At 45.1% G+C, this 27,435-nt stretch overlaps 1 protein-coding gene across 2 annotated transcripts; it reads left to right on the top strand.

Annotated features, from left to right (window-relative positions):
* Positions 1-14: 14 nt before the first annotated feature.
* GNL3L (G protein nucleolar 3 like) lies at positions 15-27,012 on the top strand. 2 transcript variants are annotated; one of them, XM_077887693.1, is made up of 16 exons: positions 15-171; positions 2,395-2,460; positions 9,510-9,550; positions 10,884-10,991; positions 11,786-11,902; positions 12,676-12,759; positions 12,927-13,062; positions 13,963-14,066; positions 15,796-15,940; positions 18,518-18,605; positions 19,139-19,313; positions 19,406-19,548; positions 19,865-20,001; positions 21,923-22,050; positions 24,856-25,075; positions 26,672-27,012. In XM_077887693.1, the coding sequence occupies exons 2-16, from the start codon at positions 2,442-2,444 to the stop codon at positions 26,752-26,754; spliced, it is 1,728 nt and encodes a 575-aa protein (XP_077743819.1). In that variant the 5' UTR covers positions 15-171; positions 2,395-2,441; the 3' UTR covers positions 26,755-27,012. The 2 variants fall into 2 exon arrangements, with proteins under 2 accessions (XP_077743819.1, XP_077743820.1); XM_077887694.1 differs by lacking the exon at positions 10,884-10,991.
* The last annotated feature ends 423 nt before the right edge of the window (positions 27,013-27,435 follow it).

Genomic DNA, 27,435 nt, shown 5'->3' with positions numbered 1-27,435 from the left:
CGGACGCGAGCCGTCAATCCGAAGCCCCGCCCCTGCGGGGGACGCAAGTAGGGCGGACCAGCGCTGCAAGGCTGGGATCCGGAAGTCGGAGCGTTAGCGGCGCGAGCGCAGCCTGCAGACGTACCCTGTCTTGGTGCTATTCTCTCCTGTCTGATCCCGCCGGAAGTGGAGGTAAGCGACAACTCTCCTCTTTTCTCGTTGTGAGCGCTCATCCAGCCAGCTGCGCGGTAAAAAATCGTGTATTTGAGGTGAAGACTAGGAGTTTCCTCCACCCTGGAATGGAGAGACAGAGAATCGGCTATCATCCAGGGTAGAAGGGCCCCCATGAGGGATCGCTCTACACGTGTGGATGTGCGCAAATGCGCTCTTGCTAGGTAAAGGAGCAGGGCCCCATCCCATCTAGGCAGGTGTAGACCCCTGGTCACACCACGTAGAACGTCACAGACCCCACTTGTGTGGAGAAGCATCGAGTGCCCTCTTGCCTTCAGGATAGCGAGGCTCCATTCTGCACTCCTCCAGTGTAGACAGGCGTCTCCGCGTGGCGACATCGATCCCATGGTTCTAGGACAAACAGCCCTCCCCGCCTCCGCCCATCCCCGGGCTGAGCGGCGTGGATCTTTACAGGCGCTAAGGCACACAGATCCACCTCGCCACAACTCTTCGCTTTGGACAGAGGCTCTGATGTATTACCTCCTCTGCAGACATACACTCCTGCCTGCCCTGGCGGGATCGCCAGTACAGAGGAGCTTAAATACGTTTAATATACATTGACAGAAGAGCTGGAGACCTCCCCGCCTCGCCCCCATGTAACTAATTGTGGAAGCCCCGCCCCCGCTACCGCAGAGATATTAGATCACCCCCTTCCAAGTGGTTGGCACCAGCCTTAGCCCATAGAGAACTATGCAGATTTTCCTCTCCTTGCCAAGAGTGAGTCCCCATTGTGGAAATTCAGACCTGAGTCCTCACCCTACCCCGTAAGAAGGCTCTGGTTTACTGAATATGTAAAGGCCTTGCCGCAAAAATGCGTGGCAGCAAACAGAAACAGACCTTAACCCCGGGAATGCTGTCAGATCTGTCCCTAATGAGGCCCCCGTTGGTAGAGGGGCTCAGATTTGTTCTCCTTTTGAGGTAAACAGATCATCCCTCCCATCCTCCTCCCTCAAAGATTTCGAATCACCAAATGTAGCAAAAGAGAGACACCCCCCCCCCAAGGGAGCAGAGGGGTGCAGCTCCCCCTCCTGGCAGTGATGTCACTGATCACCCTACATTTTGTGCATGTGGGCCCTCCCCTTTCCCAAGCTCAAATCTCTTGCTCTCCAACCAGTATTATCGCCCCCCTTGCAAAGTGTAAGGGCTGATCTGCTGAATTTATAGCTCTGTTCCTACTCCTACCACCATGCAGAGAACCAGAAGTCTTATTCACTTCAGTGTTAGCACAGTGCTGACTTCAACCCATATAAAAGGTAAACGGATTGTTCTCCATCCCACCTCCATGGAAGGGTCCTGAATAACCCACTACAGGCAAGGTGCAGACCCCATTCATGCAAAACTGCATAATCCCCCCCCCTTTGTTAGTGTGGCAACTAATATCACCTTGTAGTGGAGACAGGCATATCATCTTCCCCTCACCCTAGCCCTCCCCAGGGTAAAGAGACCCAAAATTCCTCTCCCACCCCCAACTTAGAGATGTACAGACCTGCATTTCTTCCATGCAGCAGAGATGCACGCAGCCGATGGGCTGGTTTTCCCAGTTACTCTACACCCCAGAGTAGAGTAACAAAAGGCATCTCCTTACCCCCATTCACCAAGGAACGGACCCCAACCACACATGCAGGAATACATCCCTTCCACACAAAATTTTGCATTCATTCCTAGCCTCAGTTTAACAAACACAGATTAAAAGCACTCTGAGGTCCCTTTTCCCTGGGGTAGACTCCTGGTACCTGTCTTTACCCCTGCTTCCAGGGTAGATCAGACATAGAACTCCCTACTTGGGAAAAGAGGTACTTTTAATTAATACGTAGAAACAGGCCATCCTTGTATGCCTTCTCCCCTCAGCATAGACAGGTTTAGTGCTAGGGTATATAACACTACAGGGTAGAGGATTGAGGACCATGGACTCAATCTGATACATTGAGGCACTGACTGCACCCAGGAAGAGAGATTTAGACCTAGCTTCCTTTTGGGTAGTGTGATGCTGCTTTCCCTGTGTAGATAGCTGCACCAGGCCCCAACTCCGTTATAGCCTCTTCTCCTAGTTCCTCCAGTTGTTAGGGCTTCCTTATCAAGTTCTTTCACATTTCATTTTGCCTTTAGGGGACTCAGAAGGGGGCTTGTGGCCCCCCTTCTGTGGTTCCTGCCTCTGTTTTCACATTGGTTCTTCCATTCTGACAGGAAGAAAGCCTGTGGATTTGAACCTACCTGCTTTCAAGCTAGTCATCATGATGAAACATAGACACAGTGAGTTCCTTTTACCACCCTCTCTTAATGCTAAGCTTTTTTTTCTTAAAGATTTTATATATTTATTTCACAGAGAATGAGATAAAGAGAGCACAAGCAGGTGGAGCAGCAGGCAGAGAAAGAGGGAGAAGCAGGTTCTTCGCTAAGCAGAGAGCTGGATGTGGGGCTTGATCACAGGACCCTGGGATCATGACCTGAGCCAAAAGCAGGTGCTTAACCGACTGAGTCATCCAGGCGCCCCCCAATGCTAAGCTTTATATTTGTAGTATTTCATGGCAACTTCTTTTTTTTAAGATTTTATTTATTTATTCATGAGAGACACAGAGAGGGAGAGAGGCAGAGACATAGGCAGAGGGAGAAGCAGGCGTCCGCAGGGAGCCCAATATGGGACTTGATCTGGGACTCCAGGATCATGCCCTGGGCCAAAGGCAGACCTCAACCACTGAGCCACTCATGCATCCTGGCAACTTGTTTTTTTTAAATATTTTATTTATTTATTCATAGACACACACACACAGAGAGAGAGACACAGGCAGAAGGAGAAGCAGGCTCCATGCAGAGAGCCTGACGTGGGACTTGATCCAGGGTCTCCAGGATCACGCCCTGGGCTGCAGGCGGCGCTAAACCACTGTGCCACCGGGGCTGCCCTCGGCAAGAATTTTAATCCAGTATAGTTAACATGCAATGTTATATTAGTTTCAAGTGTACAGTATAGTGATTCAGCACTTTCATACATCCCAGTGCTCATTATGACAAGTGCACTCCTTAATCCCTATCGCCTATTTCTCTCATCCTCCTCACCTACCTCCCTTCTGGTAACCATCAGTTTGTTCTCAGTAGTTGAGAGTCTGTTTCTTGGTTTGTCTTTCTCTTTTTAACTTTGTTCATTTTTTTTGTTTCTTAAAATTCCACATATGAGTGAAATCATGTGGTATTTGTCTTTCTTTGACTTATTTTGCTTAGCATTATATGCTCTAGCTCCATCCATATCATTGCAAATGGCAAGATTTCATTCTTTTTTATGGCTGAGTAATATTCTTTTATATATATATAAATATATATATAAATATATAAATATAAATATAAATAAATATATATATATACATATACATATACCACATCTTAATCATTCATCAGTTGGTGGACACTTGGGCTGTTTCTGTAATTTGGTTATTGTAGATAGTGCTGCTATAAACATTGAGGTATGTGCATCCTTTTGAATTAGTGTTTTTATATTTTTTGGGTAAATATCCAGTAGTATGATCATTGGTTCATAGTGTAGTTCTATTTTTAAAAATTGCTTAATATGGCATGGGGGGGATGGGAAAAGTAGGTGAAGGGGAGTGAGAGATATAGGCTTTCAGTTATGGAATGGATAAATGGATTAAAAGATAAAATATAGGGAATATAGTCAATGGTATTCTAGTAGCATTGTGTGGTGACAGATGGTGGCTACACTTGTGAGCATAGCATAATGCATAGACTTAGACTTGTCTTGTGGAATCACTATGTTATACACCTGAAACTAGTGTAACATTGTCAGCTATATTATTTACTCTGTTTTCTACTAGTATCATTATTGTCTTCCCAACTTCCTTGAAGGTGATGTTCCCCTTATCCTCCATTCCCATTTTACATTTGAGGAAACTGAGACTCAGCAAGGTTAAGTGACCTGATCTGAGGTGAATAGCAGTAAATACCAGACATCGGGGACAAACTGCTGTTCTTTCTGCCTTTGAAATACTTCTCTTCTCCCTCATTCTTCAACTGGATAAATTGCTCGTTTTTCAGATTTCAACTTACACATCACTTCCTGTAGGAATCTCTCCCATTAAACTTCTCCCTTGATTTTCACAGTCTGTACCCATAGGAACTGGGGCTATTGACACCCTATGATTGGGTCTGCCTCCTCTACTGCACTGTTAACTTCTCACCCACATCTGGTTTATCTTTTTGTCCCATGGGCCTAGCATGACCAGACATAGCTATTTGGTATTTACTGTGTGCCAGTCACTAGAATATCTCAGTAATGCTAACTCAATTCCTCCTTCTCCCACTATACTTCTAGTCTAGAGAGAGAAGACAAATGTGATACATTGACTCTCCCATATAAGAGGGAAAGCAAGGGCATTGGGCAGGTCCGGTTCTGTGTTTCCTGCCTTTATCTTGCTGTAGTCCACGTAGAAAATGACAATATAGGCTGGACAAGACTTGTGCAACCCAGTGACTTCATACTCTGTGTGAATGGTGGCCCTGCCTATGTGGGCTTGGTGAAAAAAATTTAATACATTTACTTTATTTATATAATCATTGAAAAAATGTCAACGAGAATCAGACTTTGGTTATGTGAATACCAAAAGCAAATAATCATTTTTTTTCAAGTAACCAAAGAAAAATGAACAAAATTAATTATACTCTACTTAAGAACATCAAATACCAGATGATAATAAATTTGAGGGTGATGAAAAGACAATAATTAGCTAGTTAACTGAAGTAGAGTATATACATACAAAAGAACCCTGGCAGTTTAAAATAAATGATGAGCTATTTTTTTTTTTTAAGATTTTATTTATTTATTTATTCATGAAAGACTGAGAGACAGAGAGAGCCAGAAACAAAGGCAGAGGGAGAAGCAGGCTCCATGCACCGGGAGCCCGATGTGGGATTCGATCCCGGGTCTCCAGGATCGCGCCCTGGGCCAAAGGCAGGCGCCAAACCGCTGCGCCACCCAGGGATCCCAATGATGAGCTATTGTATGAAAAGATTATATAGAAAGACATATGGAAAAACTATTAGATGGAAAGATCTTAAGGATTTGTTAAGTGAAAAAAGCAAGTTGTCAACAGGAGGACATACTATGTTGTCTTTAATGGGAGAGTGGGGGAAATAAGATTAGATATATTTGCGTTTGCACTAATAAGTGGCTTCTTATTGTAGTAAGTGAGTGCAGTGGCTAGGGTCAAGTGTGGAAGACCTCTCAAAATACACCTTTTTATTTTGGAACCATATGACTGTTACCTGTTAAAGAACAATTGGATTCATCTACATGAGTGGGAAAAATGGTGACTATTTTTTTAAAGATTTTATTTATTTATTCATTAGAGACACAGAGAGAGAGGCAGAGGCACAGGCAGAGGGAGAAGCAGGCTCCATTCAGGGAGCCTGATGTGGGAGTTGATCCCAGGACTCCAGGATCACGCCCTGGGCCGAAGGCAGGCGCTAAACCGCTGGGCCACCAAAGGATCCCCAAAAATGGTGACTATTAAACAGAAACTTTACGTGTGCTCATAAAACACAGACTGGTAAATTGCAACTAAGTAATGATCAGATTAACTGGAAGAACTGCAGTGGCTGGTGGGGGGAGGTGCCTCATGGTGCAGCTACCTGAGCTCTCAGCAATACCGTGGACCCAGATGGTAATGATAATGGTTAAATCTGGGGAGGTTATTGAGGAGTCCTACAAGGAGTGTTTTCTCCTTCAGTAAGTGATGTATTTTCTTTTATTGTGTGCCTGTATCCGGCATAGGCCCTCACTTTCCAGGGAAGTTAGGTGGACAGAAATTGTTGAGTAAATTGGCCAGTCAGTCCTGGTTCATTCCCAACCTCACTTTCTTTTCATTGCAACATGAGTACTTTGGAAGAAAAGTGGACGTGAGGTCTCCTGTTTGTTGTTGTTGTTACAGGGAAATTTGATCGATTCACATTCATTATGGTAACTAATATGTTTGGTCTAATTTCTGCCATCTTATTTTATATTTTTTGTTTGTTTCTTCTTAGTCACTTATTTATCTACTTTTCAAGTTCAAAAAAATGCTCCACCAGTGATTATAAAGTTATTAGTTGCATTCATGTTTATATCAAACATAATTAAACTTGAATTTCTCTGTCACTTTACCAAAGTTAAATAATAACTATTTTTATCCTACCTTTCCAAAGTAGGATCATGCTTTCATGATTTTGCTTTTCCAACCCTTATTGCTTGATTCCAGGATTTGTTGAAAGAATTTGGTATTTTGGTTCTGAGCTATTTGCTTATGATGCTATCTGGTTTTTAAAAATCTTTTCTAAATATGTGTTACAGTTCTTAGCTACATTAGTAACATTTTTAAAGATTTAATGGTATGGGTTTTTTTTGTTTTTTATTCAGTGGTAAGTTTTAATAGATTTCCTACCCGTAATTATGTGTTTCCTTTATCTTGAGATCTTTATTCTGAGTTTATTTTTATTTTTGTTGGTATACTTCCTCAAGTACAATTGATCCCTGAGCCCCTGTGCAGTCAAGAATCTGCATATAACTTCTGATTACCCCAAAAACTTCACTACTAATATCCTACTATTGACTGGAAGACTTACTAGTAACACAAGCAGTCTATATTAACACATATTTTGTTAGATTGGTTATGTACCGTATTCTTCCAATGAAGGAAGCTAGAGAAAAGATTATTAAAATCATAAGGAAGAGAAAACACATTTACAGTACTGCACTGCATTTATATAAAAAAATCTGTATGTAAGTGAATCTGTGGAGTTCAAACTCAAATTGTTCAAGGGTCATGTGTAGTTTTACCGGAACACAGGTGCTGATCTTTGCACATCTGAAAATGCCTTTTACCTTTGTGTAAGAGTGATCTGTTGGTTAAGTATTGGAATTTAGTGTGGTACACAGTTCCTTGTTTCAGAACTTTGTAATGGTTCTAGGTGCCTGGTGGCACAGTTGATTAAGCCTTTGGCTCTTGGTTTCAGCTCCAGTCACGATCTCAGGGTTGTGAGATTGAGCCCTGTGTCGGGCTCTGAGCTCAGTGTGGAGTGTGCTTCAAATTCTCTCTCCTTCCTCTTACCCTCCTGCTCCTGTGTGCATGTTCTCTCTCTCCCTCTCCTTCTCTCTCTCTCTCTCAAATAAGTAAATACATCTTTTCAAAAATAGAACTTTGCAATGGTTATTCTGTCTTAAATGTTAAGATTGATTTGAGAAGGCTGTCTGCTTCTCTTGTCTTTGTTGGAAATTCCTGTTTGGAAGTTTATAAGATTTTCTTTTTATCCTTGGAGTTCAGAATTTTTATCAGGTATGCCTATGGTATGTCTTTTTTAGTTAATCTTGGTGCTCCATGAGCCTTTCTAATCTGAACCATCAAGCCTGTTTTGAATTTAAGGAACTTTCATCTATTATTTAAAAAAATAATTGCTTTTCCATTTGTACCATTTTCTCTTTTAGGAATTCCTGTTATTTAGATATTAGGCTTCCTGGGTCCATTCTCCATTTTCTATTTTTACTCATAATTTCTATTTCTTTAGATTTTTGTTTTAATCAAGCTCTTCTCTTGATCTTCCAGCTTATTAGTTTGGTTGTTAATGATGTCTATGCTGTTTTTCACTACATCTATTGAATTTTTATTCATTATCAAGTTTTGGGAATTTTTTTCTCACACTGTTCCTTTGAGGTATTTTCTTGAATCTCCTTAAGTATTTGCAATAGTGGGCAGCCCGGGTGTCTCAGTGGTTTAGCCCCGCCTTCAGCCCAGGATGTGATCTTGGAGACCCCGGATCAAGTCCCACGTTGGGCTCCCTGCATGGAGCCTGCTTCTCCCTCTGCCTGTGCCTCTGCCTCTCTCTCTCTCTCTCTCTCTCTGTGTCTCATGAATAAATAATAAAAAAATCTTTAGGGCAGCCCAGGTGGCTCAGTGGTTTAGTGCTGCCTTAAGCCCAGGGTGGGATCCTGGAGACCCGGAATCGAGTCCCACATTGGGCTCCCAGCATGGAGCCTGCTTCTCCCTCTGCTTGTGTCTCTGCCTCTCTCTTTGTGTCTCATGAATAAATAAATAAAATCTTTTAAAAAATCTTAAAAGTATTTGCAATAGTATTTATTTATTTATTTATTATTATTTTTTTAATTTAAATTCAGTTTGCCAACATATAGTATAACACCCAGTGTCACCCATGTCATCACATCACATGCCCTCCTTAATGCCCAGTTATCCCATCCCTCCATTCACCTCCCCTTCTGCAATACTTTATTTGTTTCCCAGAGTCAGGAGTCTTTCATGGTTTGTGATAGTATTTAAATTCTGTTTCCTATATTGACTGCTTCAGTGCGAACCACCTTATATAATTGGGGAGCCTGTTCTCTGGTACTCTCAAGCTGCTCCGATATTTGTTTGTATATATCCTGACATCTTCCAGAACCTCCCCCTCTAGGAATTACTTTAGCTTCCTTGCAGGTGGCAAGAATTAAGGCAGCCATTCTTCCCCAAGAGGCTAGTTGTGAAGGGGATGACAGATGGGACTTCTCATGAAGAGGGTGAGGCGTTCTAAGTTCTTGGGCTTTGTTTATATGTGATTGAAGAAGATGAGCTCTCTCTTCCTTATATCCAAGGGAATCCACACATTGGCCAACTAGGGCAAGTCCCCTTGGAGGTAATGGCCTTAGCAGGATCAACAGGAAGGAACAGTTATCTCCCCATGTGCTGAGGGCATCTGCCTTAGCTTAGCCTCCTGGGACTCCTCAGATCAACTTTCCATGCTGTCAGCCTCTAACTTGGAGTGGCCATTGTTGAGTTGCCCCCAGCCAGAAGTTAGGGGAGAGAGAGGAATCACGAGCTAACACTCAGGTAACTCTCTTCACAGGATTCCCATAAGCATTGTTTCAGTCTGCATTGAAATAATGCCTCAAACATTTTATTCAGTACTTCCTCTGACCCTGGTGCTGTCATCTCCATGTCTTTTTTCTTTTTTTTAAAATTTCATTTATTTATTCATGAGAGACACAGAGAGAGAAAGAGAGGCAGAGACACAGGCAGAGGGAGAAGCAGGCTCCATGCAGGGAGCCCGACGTGGGACTTGATCCTGAGTCTCCAGGATCACGCCCTGGGCTGAAGTCAGTGCTAAACTGCTGAGCCACCCGGGCTACCTCCTCCATGTGTTTTTTCTAGGCCTGGATAGACATGGTATCTTGAGTCCACCTTAGGTTCCCAGTGTGGCCTGGCTTTGATTAAGGTATCGACAGATATTGAGTAGGTAGATAATGGCTTTTTTTTTTTTTTTTTTTTTTTTAGAAAATAAAAAACCAGGTAAAGGTTCCAAAGGCTGCAAGAAGGTAAGTTGGCTTCACCCTCAGGTAAAGTAACTCATTGTTGGGGATAAGGTCAGGAATGGGTTCCCTGCCCTAGAAGAGGCCTACAAACTGCAGTAGATGTTGGGTCATTCCAGACAGAGCACTGAATTGGAATCAAAGGATACAGCTTTCCCTCCCTCTCTGGTTGGCTGCGGTAGAGAATCAGTAGCATTTATAAAGTTTCCACCACAAGCCATGTGCTGCTTTGTGCTTGAGTTACCTTGGTGAAAGGATTGCCATCGTCCCATTTTTAAGATGAAGAAACTGAGCCACAGTGAGGAGCTTCCTAGGTCCAAGGTAGCATGGCTGTGACTTGAGTCTATCTGATTCCCAAGTCCCTATTGCTCTTGTTGAGGAAGGAGGCCAAGATATCACCTTTGGCTTTAGCTCCTGGTCCTGCTAGGCGAGGTGGAGGGAGATAAGATGGGCCAGAGCAGTGGTTCTCAAATTTTAATGGGGTTAAATTTCTCAAACTTTAACCAGCCCTCCAGGTAATTACCCAGAATTACCTGGAGGGCTGGTTAAAACCCAGACTGCTGGGCAGCCTGGGTGGCTCAGCAGTTTAGCCACCACCTTCAGCCCAGGGCGTGATCCTGGAGACTTAGGATCGAGTCCCACATTGGGCTCCCCGCATGGAGCCTGCTTCTCCCTCTGCCTGTGTCTCTGCCTCTCTGTGTCTCTCATGAATAAATAAATAAGCAAAATCTTTAAAAACAAAACAAACAAACAAACAAAAAACCCAGACTGCTGGGCCTCACCCTCAAGTTTCTCCTTTAAAAAAAAAGATTTTATTTATTTATTCATGAGAGACACAGACAGACAGACAGACACAGGCAGAGGGAGAAGCAGGCTCCATGCAGGGAACCTGACCTGGGACTCGATCCCGGGTCTCCAGGATCACATCCTGGGCCAAAGGCGGCACTAAACTGCTAAGCCACCTGGGATGCCCACCCTCGAGTTTCTGATTCAATAGGTCTGTTGTGGTGTCCCATAATTTATATTTCTAACCAGTTCCCAGGTGATGGTGTTCATGGTCCAAGAGCCACACTTAGCTACTTAGCGTTTCCCTTTGGCCTTTACTTGGGAAACTTTTCCATTTGTCCCCACGTTTCCTGGGGTGCTTCGATCAGTGCCTGCCTAGGAGAGGGAGGGTCTTTCTCTAGCCAGATGGGCAGACTTCTGGGGACAGAGCCCTTCTTTTTGCTTACTCCTCTCTTTTCCCTACAACTACACTTTTGAGCAGCTGTAACCCTCCAGAAAGGGTGATTTCCATGAGTTGATTAGCTCTGATTGTTTCCTTTTGTGTGGTGACCAGCCTGCAAAGCAGAATGGAAAGAAAGCAGCTTCCAAAGTGGCCTCTGCTCCCCAGTTTGTTCACTCCAATGATCATGCCAATCGGGAGGCTGAATTAAAGAAGAAGAGGGTAAGCCCTTGACCTTGGGGGAGAGAGAGGGCCTGGCCTGATGCCAGGTCCACAGAAGTGGTGACTGGAAGGGCAAAGACCAGAGTTGTTGGGGTTGTTGAGGCTGTTTGCAGAAGAGGGAAGAGAAGGTGGTCACTGTGATATTTGATTTAGTGTCTCCGTTTGCTCATCTCCCCCTCACCTCCTGGTCCACTGCTGCCCTTCTGTGTTCCCCCTGCTCCTTTGAAATGACTCCTGTTAGCCTCACCAGTTCGTTCTGTGACATCACAACTCATGGATAGTTTCCTTCTGTCATCTCATCCGAATTGTCAGGATTTGAAACCATGCTTTCTTTGAAGCACTCTCACTTTGACTTTCTTGTCATCTCACTCTCGTGGATGTCCTTGTTCCTCTTTCCTAGTCTCTTTTGCTGTTCCTTCCTTTACCTGGTCTTTAGATGATGGAGCATCTAAAGAGGACCTTACCTGCTTTCTCCCTTGATCTTAATTGATTCCCTTTGCCTAGAACACATTCTCTCTCAGCTTCACATGGCTGTCTTTTTATTTATTTTATACTGTTTTTCTCTGCCACACCTTCCTTTCCTTCATCTCTTGTTTCCTTTCTCTCAAACTGCTTATCTCCTGCTATCATATCTACTTTCTCCTTGTATCCCTGCTCCTCCTACCTCTGCCACGTCAACACTGTTTCTTCCCTCTGTCATCCACTCCCTGTTATTCCCTGTTACTCTGTCTCCCATCCCTTTCTTAGGTTACAGACCTAGTCAGCTATAGTCCTGCTGTGTGTTCACTTGTTAGGTTGAGGAGATAAGGGAGAAGCAGCAGGCTGCCCGGGAGCAAGAGAAGCACAGACGCAGGACCATTGAGACCTACTGTCAGGATGTCCTGCAACGCCAGGAGAAATTTGAGCATAAGGTAAGAGAATAGCCTTTGCTTCAGAGTCAGATGGGTTTGGGTTTGCTCAGAATCATCTATTGCCATTGCCCTGTAAAAGGGAAAGAGGAAAGATGTGAGACTGTTGGAGTGGACATAGGAAATTAGTGCAAAGAAGATGGGAAACAGTGGGGAAAGAGGGATGGAGGGAGGTATGAGAGGGAAACACAGGGCGATTATGAGCCCTATCTGTGACTGGACAACCCTGAATAGGTCCTCTCCTAAGCTGGACCCCAAAGATGTGGTTGGGAGTAGGGAAAGAAGATCAGGAGATGGGGCGGGGAGAGGGAATAAGTGTAAGAGAAGGGTCGACAGAAGAGTGTATGTGAGAGGGATGCCATCTTCCTTCTTGGACTTATTACTGCCCTTCTGATGTACATTCTCATCTCACAGAATATGCCCTGTCTAGTTCAAAGTTCCTTTTCTAACATAAAGTGCATGTTTTGCCTCCCCCATCTCATGTTCCCACATGGGTTGTTTTTTTCACTTATAACTCCCTCTCATATTCCTTCCTTGTACACACAGGTGCACACTCAGGTCCCTAGCTAGTGCTTGAACACATACTTAAGCAGCATACACATGCATCATATGATTGCTTCCATTCTTCCAGTTCCCAGCTTTATTGGCTGGTCAGTTACTCTTTGGTGGGCTGGGATTCCTGTGGCTCCCCCAGCCTCTCATGGTTTCCAAAGTCCTGGCTTTCACTCTCTCTTTTCTCCCTGAACCATTTCTTCTCTCTCTTTTTTTTCCTTTAGGAGGAAGTTTTACAGGAATTAAATATGTTTCCTCAGTTGGATGATGAGGCTACAAGGAAGGCTTATTACAAGGAGTTCCGTAAGGTATGAGGGCCCATTTCTTAAGACTCTTTAGAGAGGGTACCAATCCCATCCCATCTCCTCTCCATTTCTGTTTTTCCTGACTGAGATGGAGACCTTTTCTTTTATGGGCCTGTATGATTCACACCCAGTCCTTTGCCTGCCTTCATCCCCTGTCCTTTGCCCTGCAGGTGGTAGAATATTCTGATGTGATTTTGGAAGTCCTGGATGCCAGGGACCCACTGGGCTGCCGCTGCTTCCAAATGGAGGAAGATGTCCTGCAGGCAGAAGGCAACAAGAAGCTGGTCCTGGTCTTGAACAAGATTGGTGGGTGTTGGGCAGAATTGGTAAGGCAGGGCAGGGGCCAGACCTTCTTGAAAGACTAGCTCAGACCAGATGCTGGGACTCAGCAACTCAGTGGTTGTGTAAGGTGAGGAATTCGTGTTCAGTTTTTAAAGCCAGGAATCCAAGAGGTGAAATCACTTTTTTAAAGACACACACACACAGTTTGGCAGAAGTTGGGGATGGAGTCCAAGCCTGTCTGCCTTTCAGTCCCTTGTTCTTGCCATTTTGAGCCTTATTGGTCAACCCTGGAGAGTTCCTGTGACTCCAAGCTGGAACCCACAGACCAGGGCAGAAGAGCACATGAGCCCAGGAGTCACTGAGGTCTTGGTCTTATTCCATTTGTACTGTCAGTTTTCTCTGGGATCTTGGACAAGTCGTATCACCTGAGAGTTTCCATTTCTCTAGCTGTAAAATGGGCTGTGATTGTCCCAATCTCACTGGGTTGTTGTGAGAATTAATGATAAAGTGCTTGGTATATGCATGGTTAGTACTCCACAAATGGTAGCCATATACTTGTCAGAGTTATTCTTGACATTTGGCCCAACCTAGAATGATCCACAGAGAGGATGGGAAATGCAATCTTTAGGAAGCCTGGCTTGGAAGGAAGGCATCTGGGACCAAACAGCTAATTTGCCCATTTTCCCCAAGGGACAGAGTTCCCCTCGGGGAGGGCCAATTGGCCCCCTCCCTAGACTGGACTTTTCTTTCTAATTCTAACCTGGGATCTGGACAGGTACTGATAGGGCCAGGGACAGCTGGACAGGTACTGACATCTGTTGGCAGGAGGTAGGCCTAGCCTTGGATGTGGGTGGATGTATCTTTGGCGTGAGCCATCGAAGTGATGTTCTCCTTACTAGTCCTATGTGTTTCTATTTTCCCCAGATCTGGTCCCCAAAGAGATTGTGGAGAAGTGGCTGGATTACCTTCGGAATGAGCTGCCAACAGTGGCTTTCAAGGCCAGCACACAGCATCAGGTCAAAAACCTGGTAAGCTGGGACCAGGGGCATCTAGCTAGCCTCTTTCAGGGTAGCCTGGGGCCAGGGTTGGAGGATCATGACTTGGACTGGGATCCCCAGCCCTTTGGTAATTGAACTGGGCCTTCAACTTTGAGCTTTTTGCCTTACTAGATGACCTTTTAATATTTGTTTTACTTTATTCCTCCCTACATTTTAGCTTTTTGGGAAGGTTTTTTTTTCCTAGATATGAAGATAATACATACTGTCCATAGAAAATTTGGAAAATACAGTTAGCTATGTGTTAGCTTTTAAAAACAGACACCTTCATTTTTCTCTTTAACACAAATCACTCTACTTTCTAATTATGTAATTAACATAGAAATACAGTTTCTTTGTAAAATGTTAAAAGTATTACAGAAACATTGGTTGCTTCTGAAGACAGAAACTGGCTGCTGGGGGACACTTTTCAACTTTGCACCAGGTGTAGAACTTAGTATTTATGAAAAAATAAAGTAGAAAAAAAAAAACAGTTACAGACAGTTTAAATACCCTTTTACCAAAACCCTTAATTCTAGTTTCCTTTATCCATACCCAGGTGTAACTACCATTGTTAGCTTGGTGTGTATCCTTTCAGATGTTTTTCTGTGCTGTATATATATGTAGATGTATATATAGAGAGAAAGGAAGTGTTTGGGAGTGTCCTATGTGTCATCCTGGGGCATGTTTCTTTTGGCAATTTTCTTTAGAGATGCACTTTTTTGATGCTAAATAAACTTAGTTTGGAATTTTTAATCATTATAATCAGTACTTTAACATATACCCTTGCACATGTTATCATGGCTGGTAGGCAAGTATTTATATAGGTTGGGTACTGAGAGGTGGAGTGGCTATGTATTTTACATTTTCCTAGACACTGACAAATTGCCTTTCAGTGGCTGTACCAATTTATCTTCCTCCTGCTAGGGTAGATGAATGTGGGAGAGGGCTGTTTTCCCTACATCCTTTCCAACATTTGATATCATTAAACATTTTAATCTTGACTCATTTGGGAGAAACCTGACCTCTCATTTATAATTTTTGGCCTTCTTGGTGACAGAAATATGGTGAGCATCCCTTCTAACAGCTCTCTTTCATTTGTATTCCACTTTTAGGATATATTTCCTCAAACTATTTCTTACTGATGGATATTTAGCTTAATTCGTATTTTGCAATGCCATGGTGGGTGAGGAAAGAGGAAGAGATGGAATGGCATTGTGGGCAGAGGAGGTGGCATCAGGAGTAAGGAGATGGAGGCTGGAATGGCCTTGTCTTGTGTGAGGAGTTAAGGGAAGGTAGCCTATGGGCCAGATACTATCTTCCTACCAAAGGCAGGGAGGACAGTGTCTCCATTTTGTGGATGAGGGCACTGAGACGTAGGGAAGGGAAGCAGAACTTGATGCACACACACACCTGTGAGAGGCAGAGCTGCTGGCTAGATGCTAGGGTGCCATCCTTACCCTGCTGAGGGAGGCCACAGATAAGTATGTCTAGAGAGAGTTAGGGACAGAGAAGATTGAAGACACGACCGTGGAAAAACAGGCCTTATGCAAGCAGGGAAATGGCAGGTATTCAGGGCCAGTGTGAGAAGTCCTCTGTTTTAGCCTTGGGGTCTCAGCGATCACAGGGAGGTGGTCCTGAAGGTTTCACTGAAAGTTGGAAATCTGGAGTCAGACTACATTTCCCACCTGATGCCTCTTGTATAATACCCCTTGTTTTCCAGAATCGTTGTACTGTGCCAGTGGATCAGGCCTCTGAGTCACTGCTGAAAAGCAAAGCCTGCTTTGGAGCTGAAAACCTCATGAGGGTTTTAGGGAACTATTGCCGCCTTGGTGAAGTGCGCACCCATATCCGTGTGGGTGTTGTGGGTAAGGCCTGTGGGGAGGCCATGGGGCCCAGGCTCCTTCCTTGGGCAGAGCTTTCACTGGGCAAAGGATTCTGGGAGCTTTGTGTTACCCTGGTAGGGAAGAGAGGGTTATGAATGGTTAGAGAATGGTTTTATGATTTGTAATGTGTATTGGTGGAGGACATAGGAAGGCATACTGAGAATCACCACCATGCACGGAGTATTAGAAACGTGGACCAAATACACACGGTTGTGCTTGGACATTGTGTCATCTCATCCTACCAGAGCTGTGGGGTGGGGGGAGGAGTGAATATATCCCTTTTACAGATAAGAACACTGAGGCCCAGAGAAGGCAAAGGGACTTGTGGGGGTCAGCTCTGTGTGAGACAAGGTAGAGCGGGAAATATCAGAAAGGGAGACAGAACATGAGAGACTCCTAACTCTGGGAAACGAACTAGGGGTGGTAGAAAGGGAGGTGGGCAGGGGTGGGGGTGACTGGGTGACGGGCACTGAGGGGGGCACTGGGATGAGCACTGGGTGTTATTCTATATGTTGGCAAATTGAACACCAATAAAAAATAAATTTATATATAAAAAAAAGGTAGAGCTGATACTCAAACCTGGACCTGTCTGGAATCCAGGGTAGTGAGGGAAGGGTGATGGGGAAGAGGATAGGGAAATTGAGAGAAGCAGAGATAGACTGTCAGAGAGAGGAAGTGAGGCCAAAAGAAAAAGATATTCGAGAGAACTGGACACTGAGAAAATGGTATAGATAGACAGACCTGAATAGACCTGGAAAAAGAACTGGGTGGGCACCTGGATGGCTCAGTCGGTTAAGCATCTGCCTTCGGCTCTGGTCATGATCCTGCAGTCCTGGGATCAAGTCCCAAGTAGACTCCCTGCTTAGCGGGGAGTCTGCTTCTCCCTCTCCCTCTGCTTGCTGCTCCCCCTGCTTGTGTTCTCCTTTTCTCTCATGCTTGCTCTCTCTCTTTCTCTCTCTTAAATAAATAAATATCTTAAAAAAAAGATAACTGGGAAATGGTGGGATTGGTGGGGAGTGGAAAGGAAAGATAGGTTTAAATGACAGAGGCAGGTAGAGAGGGAGATACCAATCACAAAAAGATACCAGAAGGACTGTAGAGACAGGCAGTGTGCATAGAGACACAAGGGCTAGATACTTTGTGCATATGGAGAGGCAGACGTGCATACCAAAGAAAGAATGAGAGAGATAGGCAGATGCAGAGATAGAGAGACAGCTTCAGAGGACAGGGTGCATGGACGGAGCCAGGAGTAAAGAGGTAGACATGGTGTAATACACAACACACACACACACACACACACACACACACACACACCCCTATGAACACATTCATATCCACCAATACACGTATGGATCTACACTGGTGCAGACCTGTTCAGACCCGGAGGTAGCACACATGCAGACCCAAGTCCTTCTCATATGTTCTGCTCCCCACAAGCAGATAGAGGCACAGAGAGACACATGCAACCCAGATGCGCTGGACCCACAGACACAGTCACATGCCCAGAGCCACAGAGGGAGACAATGCACAAATGTGTCTGTGATGAGATAGATATTCACAGAGACATAGAGACAGAGAGAGGGTTGGGAATATGCAGACAGAGACAGAAGGCACAGTGAGACACCTACAAAGAGGCCTACAGAGACGAGCCCATGGGGAGAAGGAGCACAGAAGGAGGCCAGGAGAAGTTGGTGCTGAGGGAATTAGAGAGGCAGAGTTGGTAGGGTGGGGAGAAGCAGAAAGACAATTGCCAGAATGAGAGATAAAGAGACAAACCAGCAGAGAAGGGTGCTTAGAGCTATCCACAGAGAAAGAAATGTATGGTAGTAAAAAAGACTGAGCAGGAGAAAGTCAACATGGAAAAAACAGTGATATTTAGTACGAGAACAACCAAGAGATGTGTGCTTGCATACACACATATATGTGCAAGGGCACGTGGATGATGTACAGAGACTTCCACACACCAGGAGTGCACACATACAGGTACGTCCATGAGAGAGCAGTCTATGCATAAATTCTGACACACAGAGAAGGAGAATAGTGAGAATGAGAGACCTGGTGAGAGAGTAGCACACAAAGATGTCCTCAGGCCTGGAGGTGCTCACAGATGCCTCAACAGAGAAACATATACCACAGGCAGACAGCTGCTCAGAGAGAATGACATCTGGAGAGGGCTCTCCCAACCCCCTACCAGGTGAATTTGACACCAGGACAGATGGTTCTCTGTTTCAAAGACATTTCCTGATGTCAACCTTCTGTTGGATCATGTTACAGAGGCTTTGCATTGAGCACCTTTCCCTGGCTGGTGGGAGGTGGGAGGTGAGTGTCATAACTAGTGAGAGGGTCATGTGTACTCAGTATGCTCACAAATGGAGGAAAGGGGTAGCTAGGCCATATTGGGGCTTGCTCAGGGCCTGGGATGGGAAGGCAGGAGTCCAGGTTCTGTTTTTGGTTTTGCCATAGCTTGGTCATTGTCCCAGCATGGATCACCCATGTGTAGGCTGGCCGAAATGTTCTGAGGGCCCTTCCTGCTCTGAGCCATCTGCTACTCCTTTGTAGGTCTTCCTAATGTTGGGAAGAGCAGCTTGATCAATAGTCTGAAGCGCAGCCGAGCGTGTAGTGTGGGAGCTGTTCCTGGCGTCACCAAGTAAGTTACCTGCCTGCTCCACCAGTCCATTGCTTCTTGACCCTACCATTTCTCTATCTTTCATGACTTTGGCACCTGCCCCTTTCCTTATCTTGGCCCAGCCTCTGATTCTTACCTGGGCATGGGACTCTCACTAACAGTCCCCATTTACCTGGTACATCCTAGGTGTGGGCCAGGGACACAGCTGGGTACTTCCCCCCTCAGCTCCTTGAAGTTTCTTAGCAGTCATGCAATATTGGGGTATAGGTATAGATAAGCAACTGCACTTCCTAGATGAAGCAGTGGAGGCTCAGTAAGTCAGAAACTTGCCCACAGTCTGGCAGCTCAGTCCCTGGTGGTAGGGACTAGACTAGAATGAGTCCCAGGTCTGTAGGCCCAAGAGCCCCCAGCCCCAAATCTCTCTATCTTCATCTATATGTATGCTCTCTGCCCCTCACCCCTTTCTCAGCTGTGTCTGGGGATTAAGGGATACCAGATACATCCCAGCTCATCAGTGTCCTACATTCTCTTTTATCTCCTCTTTCCTGTCCTAGGTTCATGCAGGAGGTCTATCTGGATAAGTTCATCAGGCTGCTGGATGCCCCAGGCATTGTCCCAGGACCAAACTCAGAGGTTGGCACTATCCTGCGCAACTGCGTCCAAGTGCAGAATTTGGCAGACCCTGTGACCCCGGTAGAGACCATCTTGCAACGCTGTAACCTGGAGGAGGTACAGAAGGCACTTGCTCCTGCCCTGCCCCGCCCCACTCCAAGGGCCCTTCATTTTTTCCTCATGATTTCTTTTCTTCCTCTCTTCACCAGATTTCCAACTATTATGGCATCTCCGGGTTCCAGACCACTGAGCACTTTCTGACTGCAGTGGCTCACCGCTTGGGGAAGAAGAAGAAAGGAGGCGTATACAGTCACGAGCAGGCAGCCAAAGCTGTTTTAGCAGACTGGGTGAGGTGAGGAGAGGGCTAAGAAGTAAGGTAAGGGTAGACCTGTTGAGAGGCTCCATAAGGGGGTACATCTGTGCTTATTGCAGCAGTGGGGCAGCCTGACATCCTGTTTCCTGGGGGAAAGTGAAGGCACCAGGTCATGTCCTGGTCAGGAATTTCTGGCCAGTGACAATCCAGCAACTTAACCTCTTGTTGTTCAGAAGCTTCTGTGGATTTTCTTGTTCCTCATTGTTTCTGACTTGTTTCTAACTCATTCTCTCTTTGGTCATTTGTTCTCTTAATGACCTCACCAATTTCCTCCTATCTCCATCTCCCAATGCAGCGGGAAGATCAGCTTCTACACACTTCCACCTGCCACCCACACTCTGCCTGCCCATCTCAGTGCTGAGATCATTAAGGAGATGACTGAAGTTTTTGACATTGAAGATACTGAGCAGGCCAACGAAGACACCATGGAATGTAAGTAGGGGCATAAGTACTTTGTCTTACGCTGGATGGGAGCCCCACAGACCCAACACCAGATCCCATGTTTGACCTTCCCCTGCCCTGGCCCTACTCTGGCTTTGGGCAAATTGTTTAACCAATCTAAATTTAGTGTTTCCTCCCACAAGGTGGAGAATTCTAATCTGGGCCATGGGGGTGATTGTGGGCTCTTGGTAGATAGGGAAAAAAGTCAGCAAAGTTCTGTGTATACAGTGAGGTGCTCAGGAAATGTGTGGGTCTTTTCCCCATCTCTTGGGACCTGGAGTGGACTAAAATACTTCTCTTCAAAACCCCTTCCCTCATGTTGCCCTAGGCTTTGCCTCAGCTACTGTATGTCTATTCCTAGATTTTTGTCCTCTCTCCCATTGGTGGGGAGACATCTGAGTCATAGAAGGCTGGTATTTCCTGAATGGTGCACGATCAGTGGCAGACAGGTGGCATTCAAAGCAACTCTTCTGCCCCATAGTCTTAAGACTATCCCAGCTCAGAGTAGCTAAGGGTTCAAAGAATGGATTGCCTGGATTCAAGTTCAAGTTTTGTTTCTTGTTAGCTCCATGATGCTGCGACAGTTAATTTCGCCATGTCTCAGTGACATCAACTGTAAAATGGGGACAGTAGCACTTACCCAATAAGATGGTCACAAACACATATTTAATTCATAAAAACACTCAGAGCAGTGCTTGGCTTATAGTACATGCTTGGTGAATATTAGTTGTTATTAAGATGATCATTTGCTGGGGTACAGAGGTGTGGCTTTGAGAAACTTCTATAGGAAATATGTTCTCTTCAGATACTACCATTTGCAACCTTGGCTTATGGCTCCTCCCTCCTTTCTACTCCACCTTGGAAAGGTGCCCAGTGCTCTCTGGACCTGTTTGTGGACCCTTGGATAGTGGAAAAAGGCCTGGCTGGCCTGGCTTCTGGTTTCTCCATTTCTCTTGAGGGCTTTTCTTCTCTGGGCTTTTTTGTGTCCTTAGATTAGCGATGAGGACAAGAGGACTTGTCTACTTCAGAGTTTATTCCCCACATGGCTGCTAGCAAGTCAGTTCTCTTTCTGAACTTTACTTCCCTCTTCTACCAAGTAGATGGTTGGGAGGAATTAGAGCTCATGTTCCTATGATGATACTTGACCCTGGCTGCATGTGAGGGCAAGGGGGACTCCATTAGTGAGAATGTACTTTGGCAAAAGATTGAGGTCTGGGAAATTGAGGAGAGGGAAAAGTTAATGGCAAGAGTTTTCTAGAGGAGTTGGCCCTAGTGTTGTATCTTGAAGAGTGAGTAGGAATTAGAAGGGGATGAAGACAAAGTTTGGAAGTAGGTGGGTTGGGGAAATTGAGGAGAGGGAGAGGTTAATGGTGAGAAATTTCTAGAGGAATTGGCCCTAGTGTTGTATCTTGAAGAGTGAGTAGGAATTAGAAGGGGATGAAGACAAAGTTTGGAAGTAGGTGGGAGGATACTATGGGCCCAAGGCAGTGGGTACATGAATGGTTTGCAGTGGAGGCCATCTCCAGGCAAGGGGCCAGGAGGCAGGTGGAGAGGCCTGGTCCTGGAAGGAAACCCAGTGGCTGCCATTTACTGAGCAGTGTCTTAGGCCAGTGTGTTTCAAGTGTCCTCTCCTGTGAGGGCAGCCCCAAGCCATAGGCTTGTGGTGTTCTCATTTTCCAGATGAGGAAGCTAAGGCTCCTAGACCAGCTCCCAGCAGGTGAATGCCCTACTGCAAAACCCATGCCTTTAATCCTTTGTCATGTGGCCTCCCATCAGAAATGAAAAAGCCCTTCTCTCCCAACTCCCTTGGGCAGCTCCACATATCCTTTCCACTGAGGCCTGATATTGGGGCGGGGGGTGCTGGCAGCACGGAGGAGCTAGGGCCCTGACAGTGGTGTTGGTTGTGTTAAAGGCTTGGCCACTGGAGAATCAGATGAACTGTTGGGTGACATGGACCCGCTCGAAATGGAGATCAAGTGGCTCCATTCTCCGATGGTGAAAATAGCAGATGCCATGGAAAATAAAACCACTGTGTATAAGGTACCTGCTCCCTTTCTTCATGGTAACCCTCTCCTCTTCCCAGGGCTCTAGGGAGTGGTTGGTCCCTTCTGCCTTGCTCCCACAAGGTCTGCCTGTAATGTTGGGGAGATGTAGGTCATTCACTCATTCCCTGTGGGCTCCTGGGCATCAGGTAGTGTGCATCTTTTACCAGGCAATGGCAAGTCCAAGGAGGAGGCTTGCTCTCTCAGGCAGTTTTTCCAGCCTGGCTCCAACCTAGAGAACAGGTATTCCCATTCAGCCACTCAGTTTTTCAAGTTGCAAACCTGGGTACCCCTGACTCCTCCCTCCAACTAGCATCCAGTAGCCCATACAGTTAGTCAGCAAGTACTATGGCTTCTCCCTCCTAAGTCTGTTGAGAAGCTATCAGCTTCTTTTGATCCCTACCATTTCTATAACAACTGGTCTAAGCTTCTAACCCTTTCTCACCTGGATATATGTCCCATAGTTTCTAACAGCCCAGTCTGACCATGTCACCTCCTCTGTCATGGCTCCATGGTTCCCTACACCTATATGATTAAGCCATAATGCCATGCTATGATATCTGGAGGCTTTTTCAGCTTCTTCTGCCAGTTACCCTATCTCTGCCCTCTGGGAGGTTACAGTTTGGTGAGGAGCTTAGCCATTGCTTATGCCAAGGCCCAAAAAAGTAGTGTTTGGGGGAAACGTTAGTGATGTGGGGTGGTTGGAATGAGAGTGGATGCAAGGAAAGTTTCTGGAATCAGATCATACATAACATGCTTGAATTTGACTTTAAACCATGGGTATTAGGAAAACCCTGAAAATTGGTTATTTTTTTCTGTCAAAAAGTCTTTTTCCCCCTATTTTGTTTATTTAAAATATTCTTTCCCTTTTATTTATTTTTTGACTAGGTAATGTGTGTACGTGGTATAAAATTTAGGTACTAAAGGGTATGCAGTGAAAAATAAGTTTCTCTCCTGCAACTATCTCCCAGCTACCTGTCCCCTCCTTGGAGGCAGTCACTATTAGCAGATTTGAATGTCCTTTTCTAGCTATTCCATCTTTATGTATATACATATGTACATATATGCAGATGCAGAGATCTATTTTAATTCAAATAACAGCATGCTATTTGATTGTTCTGCATTTTGCTCATTTCACTTACAAATTCATCTTATAGATTGTTTCACCTGATTACTTAAAGAGCCATTCTTTGTTTCTGATGGCTACATACTATCTGGAAGGGTTTCTTTTTTTAAAAAATTTTTATTTATTTATGATAGTCACACAGAGAGAGAGAGAGAGAAGCAGAGACGTAGGCAGAGGGAGAAGCAGGCTCCATGCACCGGGAGCCCGATGTGTGGGATTCGATCCCGGGTCTCCAGGATCGCACCCTGGGCCAAAGGCAGGCGCTAAACCACTGCGCCACTTAGGGATCCCCTGGAAGGGTTTCTTAAGCAAGGAAATGACATGGTCAGGTTTGTGTATTAGAACTGTCTCACCCAGGCAGCCAGAGTGAAAATCAGGTTAGAAAGAAAGGGACCAGGGTAGAGGCAGTGGGTCTAGGAAGGAAAACTCAGCTGTATTCTATAAGAGTTGATGAGGTAATGACAAGAATCATGACATTCTCATTCTCACATAGTTTTAAAGGTTCCCTTGGTGCTTACAGGAAAACCAGTGTAAAGTTGTCTGTTTAAGGCCATCCTCTGGTGATATTTCCAAATGAGCCCATAAGCCCCAGAATATACCATTTTTCCTTAGGGACCTACAGTACTTCCTTGCTCTATGCTAGAGGTTCCAGACTCAGGTTCAGGGAACCTGAGCAGGACCATTTCATCGTACAACTCTGAGAGATACCATTGTACAACTGTGCCATATTGTGAATGGTGACCCCCTGCTGCAACCCCAGAGTTGTATAGGTTGGTAGCTTTGCCTTTTCCCCACTGTAGTGTAGTGAGTTGTCATACATGCATATAAGCCTCACTGGTAGGGTTCTTATTTATTCTGTTTACCAGCTATGTGACCTTAGGTGCTTTGTTTGTTATAGCATTGTTGCAAGGATTAAATGAGTTAATGTGTGTGTGTGTGTGTGTGTGTGTGTGTATATGTATACGCACACATACATTTGTGTGTGCTTAGAATGGTACCTGACACATGGTGAGCTTTCTATCAATATTAGCTTTTACTACCCATATGGACCCATGTCTGTGCCAGCCAGGCAGGTACCCTTTCGGGTGCTCAGGTATGTTCTGTGCTTTTCCATTGTTCACAGTGAGGAATGACCTTCTCACCAGTAGAAGCATGTTGACCACTGCCTTCCCCATGGCCTTTGCCACTTTTGCTGTGTCTTTCTGGTGGGCAATTAACATACCCTGACTTGGCCTGTGTTGTGGGTTGGTTGTATCCTCTTTAGACCGGTTGCTTCTCAAAGATGGGAGTGCATCTGACTCATTTCTTCAACATTTCCCCACATAGAGCTGGGCACAGAATAGATGTCAGAAAATATTTATTAAATTGAGTAAGACTGAAGGGTTACTTGAGGAAAGAATAATACCAATTGTCATTGATCGAGTAGCTGCTTTTTTATTTTATTCTTGTCAAAGCCATACAAGCTATCCATTGTGTATCTTATTTGACAAATGAGCCAACTGCAGTTGAGAGATTAACTAAGCACCTTCTAGTTTGTGATAGAGCCAGACTTGGAAGCTTAGTTCTGTGTGGCTCTAGGTTTCCTCTTCTTAACCAAACCTGTCCCTGTCTCCTCTGCAGAAGTCTTTGGTGGTACTCTGGGGCCCCAGACCTTACTGTTGTCCCCTCTCTCTCTAGATTGGAGATCTTACTGGGTATTGCACCAATCCAAACCGACATCAGATGGGGTGGGCTAAACGCAATGTGGACCACTGCCCCAGGAACAATAGCGTGGTGGACGTCTGCCCTGTGGACCGCCGCCCAGTGCTGCAGAAGATCATGGAGACAGACCCCCTGCAGCAGGGCCAGGCTCTTGCATCTGCCCTGAAGAATAAGAAGAAGATGCAGAAGCGTACTGGTGGGGGCATCTGACCATACCCCTCTTTCCCAGGCTCCAAAAAAGCGCCCCCTTGGGCCTTGATTAGGTGCTCCTGAATGAGCATTTCCATGTGTCCAGTGCCAGGCTAACCCTGGTTAAGGAGCAGGGATGGGTTAGGAGGCTCACTTACTAGCATAGTGGTTTTCAAACTTTAGCTTTTCTAAAATAGTTTTCTAAAACTATTGTTAGAATTGCCTGGAAGGCTTGTTAAGACACAGATTTCTGGGACTCAACCCTGGAGTTTCTGATTGAATATGTTGGCCATGGGGCCAGAGTATTTGTGTTGCTAACTGGTTCCTGGTTGATGCTAATTCTGCTCCTCCGGGAACCATACTTGAAGAACTATTGGCCTAGTCTCTGTGCCACATAGCCACCATTTATTTCTTAGCTGTTTTCCATGTGTTAGGAAGCCTACAGGTCCTATATAATGTTTATTTTATCCATAAGCAATGTACTCAAAATTCAAAAGGTAGAAAAGGATATACAGTGAAATGTTTGTCTCCTTCCAGTCTTCCAGTCATCTAGGATTCCTCACAGAAGTGACCAGTTAAATTCTTCTATCTCATTCCTGAGATAAGTACAGAGGCACATATCTATATATTTTTGTTCTCTTTTTCTATGCAAACACTAGTTACCTGAACATAGCTTTGCCACATCATGTTTCCATTTAATGTCAGTTCACAAAAGAACTTCTTCCTTCATTTTAATGGTGGTCTGTTGTGTAATTGGCTGATTTAGGTCTTAATGCTATACCAATCTTTACTGACTCATTGCAAGTCTTACCCCCATTGGTAAGTGAGGAAACTGAGGCCCAGAGACATTAAAGGGCACACTCAGGGTAAAACAACTAGTATTTAATGGAGCCAGAATGTAAACCTAGGATTGGGTTTACAACTCCATAAGTCCAATTCTTTGCTCTTGGCCTGGTTTCACAGTGTGTGCTGGGAATCTGGAAAAGAATTACCCTTGAACTCCTCCTGGTCTTATTACAAGGAAATGAGGAAGAAATAAGAAAATAGACATTGGCAACATAGAGTATTCATAGACAAAGAAAGCAGAGTAAGGAAACTTAACTCAGCCTGGTGAACCTAACCCAGATGGTGATCAGAGAAGGCTTCCTGGAAGAGATGATGTCTGAGGGGAATCCTGAAGAACAACAGGGTATGGCTGGAGGATGAGAGGTGAGCATTCAGCCTTAAAGCCCCTCCATCCATGCTGCCACTTTGCTGTGAGAGCTTTGAGGGTAATGTCAGAGTGTTAAGCTCAACACGGTGAAAGAAAATTGCTGTTTTGATACTAGGAAGGGATAAACATACTTGGAGCCCAGTGAGTCTTACACTCTGAGATAGAAACTATATTAGAGTGATTATTTCACAGGTAGATAAATGGGTCTACCTCTGAGATTGCACACTGGCTCCCAAGACCCCCTCCCCGCAGTTGTTTTGTTTACTGATGGAGGTAAGTGAGCCAGTTTGGGAGTTTGATGTAGACCAAGGTAGACAATAGTCCAGGTCCTGCAGGCCTCCTGTTGGCAAGCCAGCCTCCAAGTGACTGCCTGTATTTCTCCATCTGCAGATAAACTCGCCAGCAAGTTATCTGATTCCATGATGTCTGTCCTCGACCTCTCTGGCAACACTGATGACAGTGCTAGTGACTGATCCGACTTATCTCACCCTTCCTTGTCCCTCCAAGCACCAGTTCCAGTGGGATGGAGGAATACAGATGAAATAGTGTGTTTCTCCATGAAGTACCTGCATATTCAAAGAACTCACCCACCATGCCTCTTCTCACTGTCACCTCCATTCTTCAAGAAAAAGAGTTCCAAGTTGCTGAAACTAGCAAGCCCCATACCCTTTATTTAACCTCTATTCTGTTTTACAAGAGAAATAAACTTATCAGATCCCTGATGCTAACAATTTATCCCTCATCCTGTAGGTTGGTCTAGAGGAATAACTCACAAAACCCTCTTGAACAGCTACATGGGAAACTAGAGGCTGCTGGTAGACCTGGGGGTCCCTGAGTGGGTGACGATTTCTTTATCAGTCGGCAATAGATCTCAGCAGCAAGACATTCCTGTGATGGGCTGTAGACTATTCATCTTCCATCAAGTTTGTAGATCCTCACCTGGGTGTCAGTAACAATAGGGGGAACAGTGATGAGTCTTGTCTCTGGAAGGGTCTGGGGATAGGATAGAGGGGAGAACCATAAGCCTGGTTAGTTGCTGAAGTGTGGTAAGCTCCACATTGTTTGCATGAAGGGAAAACAAGGTGCCTGTTGGTAGGGTGGCTAGATGTGTTAGGGGCAAGCCACTCCTTGGGGCATTTCCAGGCAGACTAGGT

This window comes from Canis aureus, chromosome X (genome assembly GCF_053574225.1).
Source record: "Canis aureus isolate CA01 chromosome X, VMU_Caureus_v.1.0, whole genome shotgun sequence".
Classification (NCBI taxonomy): Eukaryota; Metazoa; Chordata; class Mammalia; order Carnivora; family Canidae; genus Canis; species Canis aureus.
The sequence above is the reverse complement of the archived record's forward strand: the minus strand, read 5'-3'. Positions and strand labels throughout refer to the sequence as shown.

What these genes read in the sequence shown, in the direction of transcription:
- GNL3L (XM_077887693.1), top strand. An exon ending in GCTGTTCCTGGCGTCACCAA is followed by an intron (nt 18,606 to 19,138) that starts GTAAGTTACCTG and finishes TTCCTGTCCTAG; the next exon opens with GTTCATGCAGGAGGTCTATC. An exon ending in AACGCTGTAACCTGGAGGAG is followed by an intron (nt 19,314 to 19,405) that starts GTACAGAAGGCA and finishes TCTCTTCACCAG; the next exon opens with ATTTCCAACTATTATGGCAT.